Source organism: Pezoporus occidentalis, unplaced genomic scaffold, assembly GCF_034315485.1.
Source record: "Pezoporus occidentalis ecotype Australia unplaced genomic scaffold, CSIRO_AGI_Poc_V1 ctg50, whole genome shotgun sequence".
NCBI lineage: Eukaryota > Metazoa > Chordata > Aves > Psittaciformes > Psittacidae > Pezoporus > Pezoporus occidentalis.
The window spans coordinates 1,563,031-1,578,635 of record NW_026915836.1 but is presented as its reverse complement, the minus strand read 5'-3'; the positions used below and the strand labels follow the sequence as shown (position 1 = coordinate 1,578,635).

The 15,605-nt window shown below is 43.4% G+C and overlaps 1 protein-coding gene across 3 annotated transcripts in view; it reads right to left on the bottom strand.

The window, feature by feature from the left end:
• Window positions 1-11,683: 11,683 nt before the first annotated feature.
• The window catches only part of EPAS1 (endothelial PAS domain protein 1), a 111,715-nt gene continuing 107,793 nt past the window's right edge, over window positions 11,684-15,605 (bottom strand). For all 3 annotated transcript variants that reach the window (XM_062637008.1, XM_062637010.1, XM_062637009.1), the window contains exons 14-16: window positions 15,411-15,528; window positions 14,700-14,888; window positions 11,684-14,003 (exon numbers count right to left, since the gene is read on the bottom strand). In XM_062637008.1, the coding sequence (XP_062492992.1) occupies window positions 13,852-14,003; window positions 14,700-14,888; window positions 15,411-15,528 (459 nt within the window). In that variant the 3' untranslated portion in view covers window positions 11,684-13,851. The remainder of the gene's footprint in view (window positions 14,004-14,699; window positions 14,889-15,410; window positions 15,529-15,605) is intronic.

Sequence of the window (15,605 nt, the reverse complement as noted above, 5' to 3'; positions counted from 1 at the left end):
GTTTCCTAGTTAACAGGTCTGCTGATCAGAGCAGACCTTATTTTGCATGAAGTGCTGGTTTTGTTGATGCAAGGTGAGATTGGCTGGGCATAAGAAGAGAAGGCTCAGGGGAGACGTTATAGCAGTATTCTGTTACCTAAAGGGGGCCTACAAGAAACCTGGAGAGGGACTTTTAACAGGACATGTAGTGACAGGACAAATGGGAATGGCTTCAAACTGACAGAGGGGAGACTTAGGTGAGATCTTAGGAAGAAGCTCTTCACTATGAAGGAGCTGAGACATTGGCACAGGTTGCCCAGAGAAGTTGTGGCTGCCCCACCCCTGGCAGTGTTCAAGGCCAGGGTGGATGGGGCTTGGAGCAACCTCGTCTAGTGGAAGGTGTCCCTGCCTGTGGCAGGGGCTTGGAACTGGATGAGATTTAAGGTCCCTTCCAACCTAAACCATTCTATGATTCTGTGAAGAGGTGACCAGAAATATCTTTGAGGATTCATACGTAATGCTGATGTGACACATTGGTAAGCCAGGAAGAAGTGCACAGCAGTAGTGTAAAAGCATCACTTTTGAGTGGTAACAACTTAGAGAGGTAGAGGCCAATTTAAATATTTCCTCTATATTGTCATCTTGTGATTAAAATTCCTCTTTTTTGCTTTGTATTTTTTCTGTCTATGGGAATTTCTGTATGTCTTCAAGGTTCCATCCTCAGACGTACTTTGAAAACCATCAGGGAGAGAAAATCCCTGCACCTTCTACACCCTTCCTCCTTCTACACCTTCTGTTCCTCCTGTGTGGCTGCAGGGCCCCCTTTCTTCCATGGTCAGCAGTCAGGAACATGCTGCAACCCCTCAGTTTCCAAATGTAGCTTCAAGACTAACAGTCAGCACCTTGCAAACGGTCTGTAGGCATCTGGTGCTACAATGAGTCTCCATGGACTCCTTTTGTAGTCCTCCTGCTGAAACTGATGCTCCTGCCTCTTGCCCTGCTGCCCTTTGGTGCACCCAGCATGCTCCTGTGGCCATGGATGGGGAAGGCAAGTCTTCATGGCTTCCTGGGTCATGGCCTTCTAAGAAGCGGCGCAGTGTTGTGGGTGGGTGCTGTTGTTCCTTTCACAGCTCTCCCCGTGCTGCCTTTTGGTCATCTCCGCCGTGCCCTCCCTCCTTGCCGTGCCAGTGCCTGTCTGGCACCATGCACAGCTGGGCTTTGCAGCTGGCATGCCGGGGCAGGATGTGAGGGCAGCCCCCGTGCCAGTGCCCTCGCACAGGGTGGCCTCCGTGGGCTGCCTCCACATCTGCTGGAGGAAGGATGTGTCTCCCCATTCACCAGTTGCGTGTGGCTCGCTGCCCTCGCAGCTGCCCCTGCAGCTGTGGTGCCCTGTCCTGTCTCCCGTGACCCCCATGGGAGGAGGAGTGTGCCTGTGGGATGCTCAAGAGGTGAGGACTGTCTGTCCTCTGCTCTGCCGAATGCGAGAGCTGCAGCCTGCAGCACAGAGTGGGCATCCTGTGGGTCAGGGCACAGTCATCTCTAGAGGAGCAAAATATACATCTCGCCAAGGATGAGAGAGAATCTGGGAGGTGTAGTGGGATGGTGAAGGCTGAGCTTCCTTGCTTTGAGAAGCACCATCATCCTCTTCCATTGCTCATCCTGTATCCCTGATGACTCTAAATGATATTCCATCTTCTATCTTGTTTGATTATCCGTTGCCGTGTCGCCTGCTTTTCACCCACATGCTCTAGTGAGTGAGCTTCCGCTTGCAGTACTCCCAGAGAGATGACTTTACCTCTTTTCAGTAGTTTCTCTTAGGGGAGTATTTGTTAAACACGATACAGTCTTGAATTAACATCTGACATAAGTGTTGCTGAAAGAAAGTGGATCCCACCTATTGTGCAGCAGGTATAATGGGGCTTTTTAAACAGCACAGTTTGGGAATAACCCAATTCTTTAATGAACTCTCTTTTTCTATGCCAAACCCAAGCTGCTCAGGCAGTTTTATTCTTTTCCCATGTCTGGGAGGCAGTACAGTGTTTAAAGACTTCAGTAAAGCTACATGTTGATTTTTAATAACACCTGTGTCTTGAGGCCGATTGTGGGGGATCACTGCCTGTCATTAGTCACTCATCTTAAGCTTACTAACTGGTTTGTTGTCAAAAATATCTGTGTTTTGGAAGAAATCTGACACCTTTTTGCTCTATTTCTATAACAGTTTAGTTTGCTTTTCCTGTTTCTGTGCAAAGGGAATCTGCCACCCTGGAACCAAGCTCCCATTTGAAATAACTAGCATGTCCCTATGAAGTATTCATGAAAGGATTCAGGCTTTTTGCTTGTTCTTTAATTATTCCTAATTAAACATCAGAGGATCACTTGAGATAGTTGAAAGCTAAAGTGCCTTTTCTCCACACAACTCTTCAGATCCATCAGCTCGCAGTTATTTACCTGCCATGGTACTGCCGATGAGTGGCTTGGGTTTGTCTCCTGTGAAAAAGGAGAGAAACAAAAGCACTTCAGAAAGTCTGGTTTCTGTGGGTGGATATAGGCTCTAGCTAGTAGTCATCCCGCATCCGTCTGCACAGCCAGGCTCCTGCTGACATGGAAGGTGCTGCTTCATGATGGGTGTCTTTGTTCCAGGAGTGGGAAAGGGCAGGATGCTCCTCCTTTCCCCTAGGAAAGTGCTGAAGGTTAACCAGGTGAAGCCCACATGGAAATAGTGTTGGCCCCTGCTGTGGCATGATAAATCTTCACCCCATCTCCATGGACTGGTCTGGACAAGGAGACTTAGTGATTGGTACCTCTAATCCCTCGTATTCCAAAAACTTCCAACTCGGGTTGTAGTAGATATATTTACAGGAGCCAGTCTAGTAATACTGATAGTAACCTTGATGGTAAAGATGGAGTGCTCTGTGACCTTCTAACTCTGCAATGTGATTGTCACTTGTTCCACAGATGGTCTGGGTAGCTACTTTGGGTATTTAGAGGATCAGAAACAAGCCTTTCTCTGGTTACTGTTATGTGCTGTGACTGATACTTTGCTTTCCAAAGCAAGGGTGGGATGGAGAATTGTATGTGATATTAAGCAGAAAACAATACTTAAACAAATGAATTCAAGCCAAGCCTTCTAAGAGATTATGATTTCAAGTTTACTGGAATTGTGTGCGGGCTGACAATGTTGTCCTTTGTGGCACTGTCCTGTAATTGCATGTATTCCCTTGTAATTCTTTGTCTCTCTCTATCCCTATTGACTCGTGACAAAAAGCTCTGAGGAGCACTGGTGGGTTTGTATTGCAGCCTGGGATGGCTGCGTAATGAATCCCCGAGTGGGAATTTCCATCTGCACTTCCAGTTTCTGTCCCCTGCCTTGGATTATCTCTATATATGTGCCTCATGGTTTAGATGGGCTGATGAATGAGGAAGGTCCCGGTTCTTACCCAGGTCCTGATCATGTCTCAGGCTCAGGGGAAATAGCATCCTCCACGCAGGAATGTGGTCAGCACAGCACAAACTCCCATGAGCAAACATGCATTTGCTCACTGGACCATCTTAAGCCCCTGATTTGGAACATACAGAACATACTTGTGACCCTTCCAAAGCAGTGAATAAGATTTTGTTCTCATTTAAACTTGTTCACATGTGGAAGGCACTGTGTGACCCCCTTACATCAACATATAGCTTGAACTCCTGTGAACTACAGGCGGTGTTGTAATAAGATGGCTTTCTGCCTTTAAGGTTTAGCAGGAAAATTCTGTAATGCTGTATTTTTTTTGCTATTACTTGCAAACAGGAAATGAATAAGCCAAGAAAGACCACTGTAAGTGTGGTTTCAGAGGCTGTTCAGCTTGAAACAAAGGGGGTTCTTCACATTCAACCTCATTAGTTTGATTAGTGGGCTTGTAAAATGAAGCATGAAAATGAAACATGACACAGACATGAATCGATTGTAGTAAAATCTACACAGACTGCTGGTTGGAAACAGAAGGATGACAACCATTTTCTCTGGGCTGTTTGAAAAGTTAAGTTTTCAAAGTAGCTCGTTCTTTAGAGCCTGTAAATTATGTTTGTGTAGCTGTGGAGGAGAGGCAATAAGAAGCTGAAGCATCCAAGTGAGTCAGGTGGTTTTCAATAGAACAGAAAAATCCAAAGATGTAATGAATTATCAGCAGAAAGAAATGTTGTGCGGGAGCGTTGTCGTGGTTGGGTAGAAATGGATGACAGTCTACTTGTTTCCATTTAAAACCTGGAGCGAAGAGTTGGTATTGTTTTCCAAAAGGCCTCCTTGTACCCTGCTGACTTGTGCCTTCGAATGCACTCTGTCCTGTTTCCTTGTTTGTTGCAAAAGTACCTGTTTGCTTGGATCTTGACTGGAGATCCCAAAGGAGGAGGAGTTCATTCTTTCAGCATCAGTCCAGTCACTGGCATGGTGTGGTGCCAGTGCAACAGAGTCTCCCATATATATCACTAGCTGCACAGCTGCAACATATTATCTTTAAAACAGTTTTGAATGCCTAGTTTTCTTAACAGAGCTTAGTCCCATAAGCCTGTATCTCTTTGGGTCTGCACTGGTTTAGTTCTACATGTGTCTCGTTGTCAAAACTTGGCCTGTTCAACTGCAGAGTGTGCTGCATGTGACTGTCCACATCCTTTTCCTTTTGTACCTCACTTTAAACAAAGAACGAGCAAATAATTTGAATGTATGTTTGGATGCTGCTGCAATACTACTTTCAAAGATGAGTCACAGTGGTACAGACAAGATCCCAGAACTCCTTTTGTAACTGTGTGGTCTGCATTTCCAATAAGAGCCTCTGGAAAAGGATTTCTAAATGCTGATGGACGTTGTGGAATGGTGAGCTGGAGATGTTCACTCAGGAGAAGAATTTGGCATCTTGGTGGTGAGGAAATGGGGGGGGGGGGCATGGCTTGGGGGGGGTGCAGCAAACTGGGGAAGTACCTGGTTGCTCTGAAATCAGCTGTTGTGAGTGAGGGCTGCTGAGCACAAGTGAGGTTGAGTGACCCTAGGATGCTGCTTTTGGTCCTAGCAAGCTGCTGCCATTACGGTTGGGAAGAGCAGGGTAGGACATGGCATAGCAGGTGTGCTGTGCTCTTGCCCTTTGGGCAGTGAAGCTTGAGGGCCTACTGTGAAAGTGGAAATGACAGTTTTTGGAAAGCTTCCTGGGGCAATTTCCTATTAAGCAGCTTTTGCCATACATGATGTTGCTCTGGATGAATGTTCCGTGAATCGTGGAAGTAATGCATTGCCAGGCTTATTTGCCCTCTTGTATATTACTGTATATAGTGAATGCTCCATCCCTTGTGGTGTTCAAGTCCAGGTTGGACAGAGCCTTGGGTGACATGGTTTAGTGTGAGGTGTCCCTGCCCATGGCAGGGAGGTTGGAACTGGATGATCTTAAGGTCCTTTCCAACCCTAACTATTCTGTGATTCTATATAAGTGAATCGTGTGTTATCTACATTAAATCTAAGCAGATGGGTTTCATGTAGGTGACCTATGTTGGGTCAGCTATGACAGCACATGAAATAAACAGCTTATTCAGTTGCTGCTTTTCTGGCCTCAAGGAACAGCATTGGGTGCTGGGCACAGCTGCAGCATGTGCTCCCACATTGGGGTCAGGAACACCCTGTGGGGAGCAGGGCTTCCTGCCACAGGCTGCAGAAGACCCCTTTTTCTTGGGCTTGCTTGGGAATGGTCACCCCTCAGCAAGTGATTTGTAGTGTAGTCTTTGACATATGGGATTTATTTCCTTGGCATGAGTCAGGACACCATTTTGCCTAAAAGAATCACACCCCTGTTTGAGAGATTTCCATGGAAAGGAGGCACAATGTGTGGAGCGGTAAAGGGGAGGAAGGAATACAGGAGCATTCCTTCTACTTTCTTGGAATCATCCTGGAGAATTGCTCAACAGGAGAACCTCCCTGCTTTCCTGAGTTGTGGTGTTTGGCATCCAGTCTCAACATACCCACTGGGGAAAGGATTCTCCTGGTGGGTTTTGAACAGAACCACTTAGAGCAGGTTTCAGGATACATCTTTTCAGTGTGCCCAGCGTGGCAGCCTGCTGTTGTGGTTCTTGGATGCTGTGCACAGGTGCTTTTCACCCTGTTTATTATTTTCAGCACAGGTTTGTAGAATTTGGGCACTGACCCAGTACAGAAGAAGTCCTGGATAAACAAAATCGTATTTAGCTAAGTGTGTGTGTGTGTTTCTAAGACAAAACCTCAGTGCAAACAAACCCTGCCCAGCAGGGGCTGCAGAAAGAATGAGAGCACTGTTGACTTGACTGATTCCTGTATTTCCAATGAGCTTAAATGAGTTCCAGATACTTCATTGGTTCCTGGTTCCTCTGCTGGTTACCCAGACAAGTATTTTAGTGGCTTTCCATTTTCTTTCCCCCCCGAAGATGCTTTCCTCTTGGTTTTGCGTTGGAAGGGAGGAAGAATGTCTAAGAGGGGAGCTTGGAGAAGTCACCCTAAATATGAAAGCGCAAGTTAAGTTGTTTATTTGGTACATTAAGGTATAATTAATGGTTACAAAAGCCAGGTGTTTGTGCACTTTTCAGAGTGCTTGGGTGGCTTTGCACACACTATGCTTACTGTGGATGCAGGGAAGGCAGAAAGGGGTGCTAGATAAGAGCAAACCCGGCACACAGTTGTTCAAGGTGTTGCTTATGATTAAACATAGATTCTGCAGAAGAGAGGTGTTGAGAAGGTTGACCAGAAATTGAAGTATTCAGTGTTGGTGCTTCCTTTATCTTTGAGATTCCTGTGGTGATCAGGCTGACCCTAAAAGCGGTGATACTGTGCACTCAGAATCTGACTAAAGAGTAAACAAATTGAAGGTATGAACAACAGCCTGTGTTAAAAGGTGTAGATATGCTAAAAACTACAAGCACCTCCTTAGCTGAGCAAGGTATGGGAAAGCACATCTTGATGTTTACAGCTGAAATGAACATAACAGGGGTCAACCTGTTTTCCCAGTCAACTTCCATTGGATTGCTTTCTGTGAACTCCAGCGTGTTTTGGGGGCTGCAGTTAAGGACAGCACTGTGTTAGCAGAGAGAGGCGATGGTCACAATTAGTGTTGCGGGCTCTTCCAGGAAAAAAAGCCAATGGATGTCATGCAGTGCGTCTAAAAATGGATGGTGAGGACATCGATTTTATGCTTCATTTGATCCAGTGCAACGCTGTTTTGGTGCTGCTGTGTGGAGGAGGGGAGGAACTACAGTTGCATATATCTGGCTTGATCTTAAGGCTCATCATAGGAGGGCACTTTTGTAGTATGCCACTTCAAAGTTTACGCAACTTCTGCAACAGAATAAAGCCAGGGAGCTGTGTGGCCTTTGGTTTGGGTTTTTGGCAGCTGTGGGTAGCTTTTTTGTGCTTTTCTCTTCCATCTCAGACCTGGCCTTTACCAGCATCTTGAGAAATAGACAGCAAGGCTTTAAAGCTGCTGGACTTTTTCCACTAGGCAAATCAGTTGTGTAAACGGCTGTAACCGGGAAGATACATCCCTGTTGTTTTCAGGAAGAGCTTCCCTATGTAAAACTCTGCTGAAGTGGCATCGTGATCACTCTTTCTGGGGGACATATGAATGGGTTTTAGTTGGCCTGCAGGAGTGTTAACCTTTGAGTTTTCTGTCTTATGGGTGTAACTGGACGGAGATCCCTGCAGGTCACTCTCCTCTGGGGCACCCTGGTGTTCTCCAAGTTCTGAACAGCCAAGCTCTGGTGCGAATGAGTGCATAAGGCTTGCCCAGGGCTGAAAATAACAAGGGGATAAGCTTGTGCTCACAAGTAGCACCCTAAGTGAGCTTGTTTGTGTCTGTCAAGCACATAGCAGCATCTGGAAGTGCTTTAACAAGTGTACGTAGCTCTAGCTCAGGCTTAATTTTTGTCCAGAACATGCAGTTATTTGTACGAGGAGAAGTTTTGGGGAACAAGAAATTTGGATTCCCCTCCCACCAGTGTTAGCTCTATGGTGCTGATATGACTACAAGAGCAAGCCCATACTGCTCTGCTCCTCTTATGGCTGGGAAATTGTTCTGGCTTTACAGAGTTCAGCTGTCTGGGGAAATTGCTCAACTCTGCTCTCTTTTCCAGAACTGCAGGAGAAACTATATGTACATCTGAAATGTGTTAGAATTTTGCTTGAAGCACAGTGTCAGGGGGATGATGAAAGAGGTACTGTCTGTGAGCCAGCAGAACCTTTTTCATCCATACCCCACCATCACTTGCTTGAGTAGCAAATGGAAACAGACATGTATTAGCTGAGGAAAAGGCCAGGAATGAAGACTAGGCAATAAAGGTTGCTTGATGCAGCCAAGAAGCGTGTTCAACTGTTGAGACACTAGAGGACTTTTCGTGTTCGATGGATGAGCAAGCTGTGGTTTCTCTAGGACCCATGGTCCTTCTGGAACTACATGCTAGAGGGTGACACCAGTGTGCCTGGGGAAGGCAATGCTTGACAGAGGTGTCTTCTGCACTAGAGACAGCTGTTTGTTTGCCTTTGCCAGTGCTATGGGGAGATGGGGTTTCAGTCAGGAGCTGTTGGTATAACGCTTTTTCAGGCAAAATCCAGCCAGTGCCCATCCTTCAAAGACCAACATGCAGAACTCAACTCATTAGCTTAGAAATCATATAATTATATTATAACTGGGGGTTTCACTTGTGTTTACTGGTGCAATTGCCTTTGAGGATCTCACGTGCCAGATTTGCCTGTAATTCCAAGGTCTAAATATGTACTTTTCAACCAGGGACTTTGAGGAGTTTCTTGCTTCTCTTGTTGTAATGAAGCTAAGGGGAGTTGTGCTTTTGAGATGCGTGTTAAGTTTCCACAGCAGAGGATAGCACAGGAGGCGGGGGGGGATGCAGCTGCTGTTGCCTCCAGCTGCCTGGTGCTGTCCAGTGTCAGAGGCATAGGAGCTGGTGCCGGCTGGCTTGCAGGTAGTCTTCACAAGCCAGGTTTATGCATGTGCTTCAGTTCCCTGGTGAGGCATCTTAACCCCATTACTAACTGAGAGGCGTGGCTGAAGAGAATTAAGTAACTCCTTGATTACAGGAATTGAGGACTCCTTTAAGGAAAATGTTCCATGTGAGACCTGTGGCACATCCCAGGCTGGCAGAACCGCAGGCTGGCTTTGAGACAAAAGGAATGGTGATGGTGCTTCTGAGCTGAGTAGCTAAAAAAGTAGCACTTTTTAATTTGAAGCCAGTTTTAATGTGAGCACCCCAAAAATGGGGTACATACCAACTGCTACAGCCTTCCTGCCATGCTTTTGTAGCTTGAACTGGCCAAGGAAAGCAACAACAACGAACAGAGCTTGGGCAAGCAGGAATCCAAGCCTGCCTTCCCTGTGGGCATGGGTGAGCTTGGACGCAGCCCCAGATGACCAAAAGGCAGCTGTTGCGTGCTGTGTGTTGGCTTGTCCGAAGGGGGCAGAACTGGGGCTTGTGACAGATTCTTGTTGTCTTAAGAAAATAGGGTTAAGGTTTTCTTTATTTCCAGATGTTGTTTGTTCCTTTCTTGGGAAGCCTATACTAAGAGTTGGAGGGGAAAGAAAGGAAGAACATAATGCTGTTTATTTCAATGTAGGTGAATATTTCCATTCTCCACTGTAGCTCTTTGATTGATTTATTTATGTATCTGGCATGTCTGTAAATAGCTTTATAAAGCTCCTCAGGGAGAAGTAACACATGAAACCTTCATCTAGAATTGGAATAGTTGTGTGTTAGAGAATTTTCATGTCTCTGCCTACTGTTGCAAGCATGATGAATTGCCTACTGTCCACAGATCTGTGTTGCTTAGGGACTGGTGTCTTGACTGAAATGATAGCTGGACTTCCCTCCAACTTATCTGGGGTTTTCTTGCAGTTTTAATTAGTAATCGCAATATATACCAGGATATTGAGAATTTCCTGCAGTTGGTTGTTACCATTTGTTCAGTAACAGCATGACTCTTGCCTGCTTGAAATCTGTGCTCTAGAAAAATCATTGTGTTGGCCATTTTAAAAGGACGATACGACTTGAAAATCGGCCAGAGACTGAGACCAGCCCAAGCTATGAGAGCTTGGCAAAACTGCTTGGTTTTTCAGCAGAACGTAATGAGTGTTGAACAACATAGTTGGGATCGGTGCTGTGCTGTTAGAGATACAAGGTCTGATGCCAAGAAATGGTGCTTCTAGGCAGTGAGAGATGATGCATGCTTAATTATAAGCACTTCTGCTGGTCGTCTGGGAGAGTGGGAGGGGAAATGAAAGTTTTTAGAAAGTTGTAATAAACCCTTGTTCAGCAGAACAAAACCTGGTTGTTGATATGATCTGTGTATTGTGGTTCTGGCCAGGGTTTTGGTCTTTGAGGTATGTAAATTGCCATGTCCAGATAGGTAAGGGAAAGAACACTAAGGTGAGAAACAGTGAGCTGTAGACAGGGGAAAAAATATCACTGCTGAAGGCATGACTAGTGTGTTCCTTAAGCAATTTGAACATGGGGGGGGCTGGAAGCTCCTCAGAACGAGTGCTGTGTTTGGGTTCCCCAAAAATGCCTTGCATCATTGTTTTATATTTAGCAGTTTAGTGATTACAACCTGTAAAAGGCTGAAAGTGGTCTGAACAGGTTAATCTCTACTTAGGAGATGGGCTGGTTGTCTTTTTTTTAACCCTCAGTTGGATTAGGATCTGGCATGCTGTGTTAGTCTTTGTCCAAACGCCCTGAAGATCAATAGGATGCTTTAAAAAGGAGATTAAGAGGCGCACAACTATTCACTCTTCACTGCTGGGTGTTGTGTGACTACTGCTATTTACAACAGACTGAGAAGCAAGCAATTACTTTCTATGCCTACTGAGCATCCCATCTAGAAAAGGAGGGGATGATAGCCCACTTAATGCAGGTTATTCAGAAGATTCGTTGCTGTTGAGCAGCTCAGTGGTGTCTTTATGGCCACTGCATGGCTCTAAGGCAGTTATCAGAAGGGTCAAGCACCAACAGCTGCTGCAGAGTCCAGTCTGAATTTAAGTGCATGTTTGGAGATGAATTTCTTGATGTGTCTGTCCTCCTACAGTGTCAACAGTGGTGTTAGTGACAGGACAAGGGGGAAACGCCTCCAGGATGAAACAGGGTAGATTTAGATTCAGAAGAAGTAATTTCCTGTGAGGGTGGCAAGATGCTGGTGCAGGCTGCCCAGAGAAGGTGGGCTTTGAGCGACCTGGTCTAGTGGAAGGTGTTGGAACTAGATGGTCTTTAAATCATTCTGTGATTCTATAGGCAAAAGCGGTAATTTCTGCAGAGAAAAGGATTGGCACGTTTAGCAACAGTATTGGGGTAAAGTGATGGGGGGTGTGAAGCAGAGGCTTAAACAGGGCTTGAGGATTGCCAGAATAGGACAGGTTATGACACAGGAACTGAAGTAGGGAACTGCTGCAATTCAGCCTCTAAAATGTAATTTTGTCCATGTTTTTTCTTCTAAGGGTAACATGCAAGAGGCACCTGCAAGTCCTCAGACAGAAATGCACTTAGGAAATGGAAGCAGCAGTCTGGACCACAGGATGTGTTTCAGAAGGGTGGCCTGCAGGGCATTAATTCTCCATTTGAGGAAAGCTGGGTAAACTCTTCAAACAGCTTGGTGGTACTTCCCAGCTCTCAAACACAGGTAACTTTTGTTCATTCTTTCAGTCTTCAAAGATCAATGCAAACCTTTATTTTCTATAAATAATTTAATAAATACTTTTGTTTTACAATGATACAACAAATAACAAATTCATAGCAAACGAGTCGCAAAGAATTTAGGATCAGTATACTTTAATAAGGTATCAGTGTCAAAATACATTTCCTTATCAAGTTAAAGTTCCCATACAGTTATAATATTGTCAATAAGAATTCAGCAATATAGATTATGAAATAATTATGATAAAAAGTATGATTAATATTAAGACATGGAATAATTTTTCAGAGTGTTTTAGTAAACTGTTAGGGTATAACATTTTTAATGCTGCAACTACACAAATAAGAAACAGAAGAGCGGGATTCAAGTGTCTTTAATCCTTGAAGCATTAAGTCCTTGCCACTACAACTTTGTCAAAGCTGGCTTGCCAATTTTAATCAGGTTTTGATGCCTACAATATATTCTTCCATATGGTAATAACTTCACTTTAGGAGCAGATTATTTTTGGTAATAAACTCTCAAAACATTGTCTACAATAAGGACTACCAGATTTTTTTCTATTATGTATCAATAGCAAAAGATTTTAAGCTTTTCTTGTGTGGTTAAGACTTGCTTAACACAGTGAACTCTGAAGTGCTCTATGAACCCAAGGCTCCCTCCCTGCAAGTGTCAGTGCATGATATAAAGCAATTTTATCAACCAGGCTTCAGCGCAGTCGGAAGTCTCAAAAGAATATATCTTTGTTCTAAGCTTCTAGGCCAGATTTTTACCTTTTGTATGTTGCCACTGCTCCATTTTCTTCAATGAAGCTACAATGATTTATACCAGTGGAGGAAACAAGATGGTATATGCCAACATCAATCTAGGTCTGTATGTATTTTAAGTCAGAACTGCTCACCTGCCTTTTATTACTTTCCTGGTTTTGCTCTTTAAATATGTTGTAATTCAAACTTCAAAATTCCTTTGCCTTTGAATGCATTCAAAGCTTTATTTTTTTTAATGGTAGTTGGAAAAGAGCTCAGAAATGTCTGGCTACCTTTTAATGACATTGCAACTACTGATTAATGTAAGGCAAGTAAAAATGATACAAACCTGCCTGCCAGCTATTCATCTTGCTATACAATCCTTAATTCTTTTGGTCTATTTATAACTGAGTTAGCCTAATAGCCTGGGAAATATTACTTAGTTTTAATGATTCAATACTGCAATTATATTGCTAGCTAGCATATAAGATGGTAGAAGTGTAACATTAATCAGAGGTGTTAGTGCTGGCCCGCTGGTCAGATTCCTGAAATATCAGCAACACCATAACAAATACTACTAGTTTTATCAGAAACAGCTCTTAAAGTGTCCTAGATACAGCAAAAGTACCAAGAGATGATCAACAACTGACCCAGAGAGAAATTAAAAAGAAAAGGAAAGAACAAAGCAAACAAACCAAACCCCAAACAAATGAAATCACAGGTCTAACTCCTCCACTGGGGTAAATCTTTAGGACTCCCTTGGCTGTAGAGCTAAGCCAGGTTAAGGCAGCTGAGAATGTGGCTTGCTTCTTGAGGAAAAAAGCTTACAACGTGCAACTTTCACAGATACCCACAAACATTTGCAGTTCACCATTCACATTTCTTTCAACAAAAAGTATAAAAACAAAAGGAAGGGGGAGAAGGCGGAAGGCTGGGATTTTTCCTTAGTATACCCTTCCAAAAGTTATTAAAGTTACAATACAATAAATGCTGGAAAACAGAAAGACTCAGAAGATTTCAATTTGGCAGATCAACAAAAAGCTGTGGTTGGAGATCAAATTTGTTTCATTCATCTTTGGCAATAAAAAGAAATCTTTGCACTACTGCAGCCAAAGTACATTGCAGAATGAGGCATTTATACCACAGCTTTTTATCAGCATGAAATTTGCAGAAAATCTCAGCATATAAATTACAGGTCATGAGACAAGGGGGAGGGTAATCAAACTCTCTAAACAACACTTTAATTGCAATAGAGAAAATACAGTAGATGTATTTCTTTAATATGAATAATAAAGTGAGTAACTTCAAAAGGCCACTATTTGGTAACGTGGACAGGTTCAATATCTAAGTAAAATCCTGTAAAAGTGTATTTGTATTAGAAATTGTCTACTTGCAAAAATATATTTAAAAACTGAAGCTGTTTTGAACAGTATAGGCCACGGAATATTGCAGGATCGCTCAGGTTGCCTGGTCCAGCGCTCGGAGCAGTTCACTGCCCTGCAGAAGCGTAGAGCTGCCCAAAACGGGGACGTTCACCTCACAGTCATATCTTGTCAACTCGGGCAACAAGTAGGGTTCAAAGGAGGGCCCCAGCAGCCGACTGGTCATACCTGGAAGAGATTAGACAAATCAGGCATGGTGTTGAGACTATTTCCTCTCATCCTTCTTCTGTTTATACCAGTTCTTAGTTCATTTTGTTTATATATCCATATGCCTCAAACCACCAGCAGTTACAGGTTTCAGAGCAAACCTATGCAGGGCTCTGCCTCAGACTATTGCAAGCATGTCACACAGACATGTGCAAGTTTTCACTTCTACCCCTGATTTACATTGCTCTGAGAAAAATTATGCTGGTGCAGATGAGGAAGGCTGTGGTAAAGACAGTGTATAAATTGACACTCACTCCCCTTGTATATTAAAAGGGACATGTATGTATGTCCCCTTTAACTACTTAACTTTTATAAGGCTGTCAAGACTGTAATCAATGCTGCAGTGAAGTTGTTTAGTACAGTTTAATCAATTGTATCACAAGACAAGAGTATGGATGGAGGATGACTCAACCTTGAAGGTAAAAAGTCAAGTTTAACTGAAATAAAGTGCAAAAATGTCTTTTCCTCATATATAACAAATGTAATCCCTAAAGTTTCACACTAAACAACTAGAACTATTTTCTCATGCTGTGAAATAATACATTTTTGGTTCTTAGTTTATCAGCCTCCTCCATAATTCTTTAGGTGTATTTTTCCATAAAATCAGCATTGGAACTAAGTACTAGCATTTTCCTATTTCTGTATTTCAGTTCTTACCTGACACTTTATGAGCTGGCTGGACAACATAGTCCTGACAATGGGAACTGTAAAACGGAGGGGGAAATGCTCCTGCTTTCAAATTCTCACCAGGACTGCCACAGGTTGGTTGCTGCTGCTGCTGTTGTTGCTGCTGCTGTAGTTGATTCATTGGCTGGCTCAGGCCCCTCGAATTACAGACAAATTCATCTGATTTACACAAGAGGGGGGGGAAGAAAAAGGTTAAGCTAGGGTAATAATTAATAGATAATATTAATTCAGAGCAAAGTGATCCTTGCTGTGATGGTCACAGTGTGGGCATACCTACAGCTTGTCACAAAAGAAGCCCACAAACAGCACTAGCTGTACAATTGTGTAATAGAGCTACTGTACAAGATATGCTTGAGTGTAAGGAAACACAATGTTGTAGAGAGAAAGTATCAGTTTTAGCTCTGAGATGTCTGCATCTCCAATCAGCATGAAGCCAGGCCATCTCCATTAAGCTGATCTGTTACATCCAAAGCGAGGATGCAAACATACATGAAACCATCTACCTGGTATTTATTAAATGTACCTGAAATTATTCAACTCTTAGTGATACAACTTGATCTTTAATTTTAGCTTAATGTCATATTTACAGAGCTTATTTACAGTTCCTTTTGAAAGAGCTTAATTTCCTATTCAACCTGTCTTAAAATTGTGTTTCATCGCAAAACCACTCTTTTGTCTTACCAGTAAGAACACTTGTGCTGAGAGATTTCTTTTCTGTAACCAAGGAACAGTTTTCCCCTTTGAGAAATTTCATTCTCTTCCACATGAGGTGAGATGAATTAATGACAGATGGATCTCCCTAGAACGCAAAGAAAAGCAAACCAAATAATCAACACCGATGACCAAGGTGAGTCCAAAGCTTGTGAAGGAGATGTA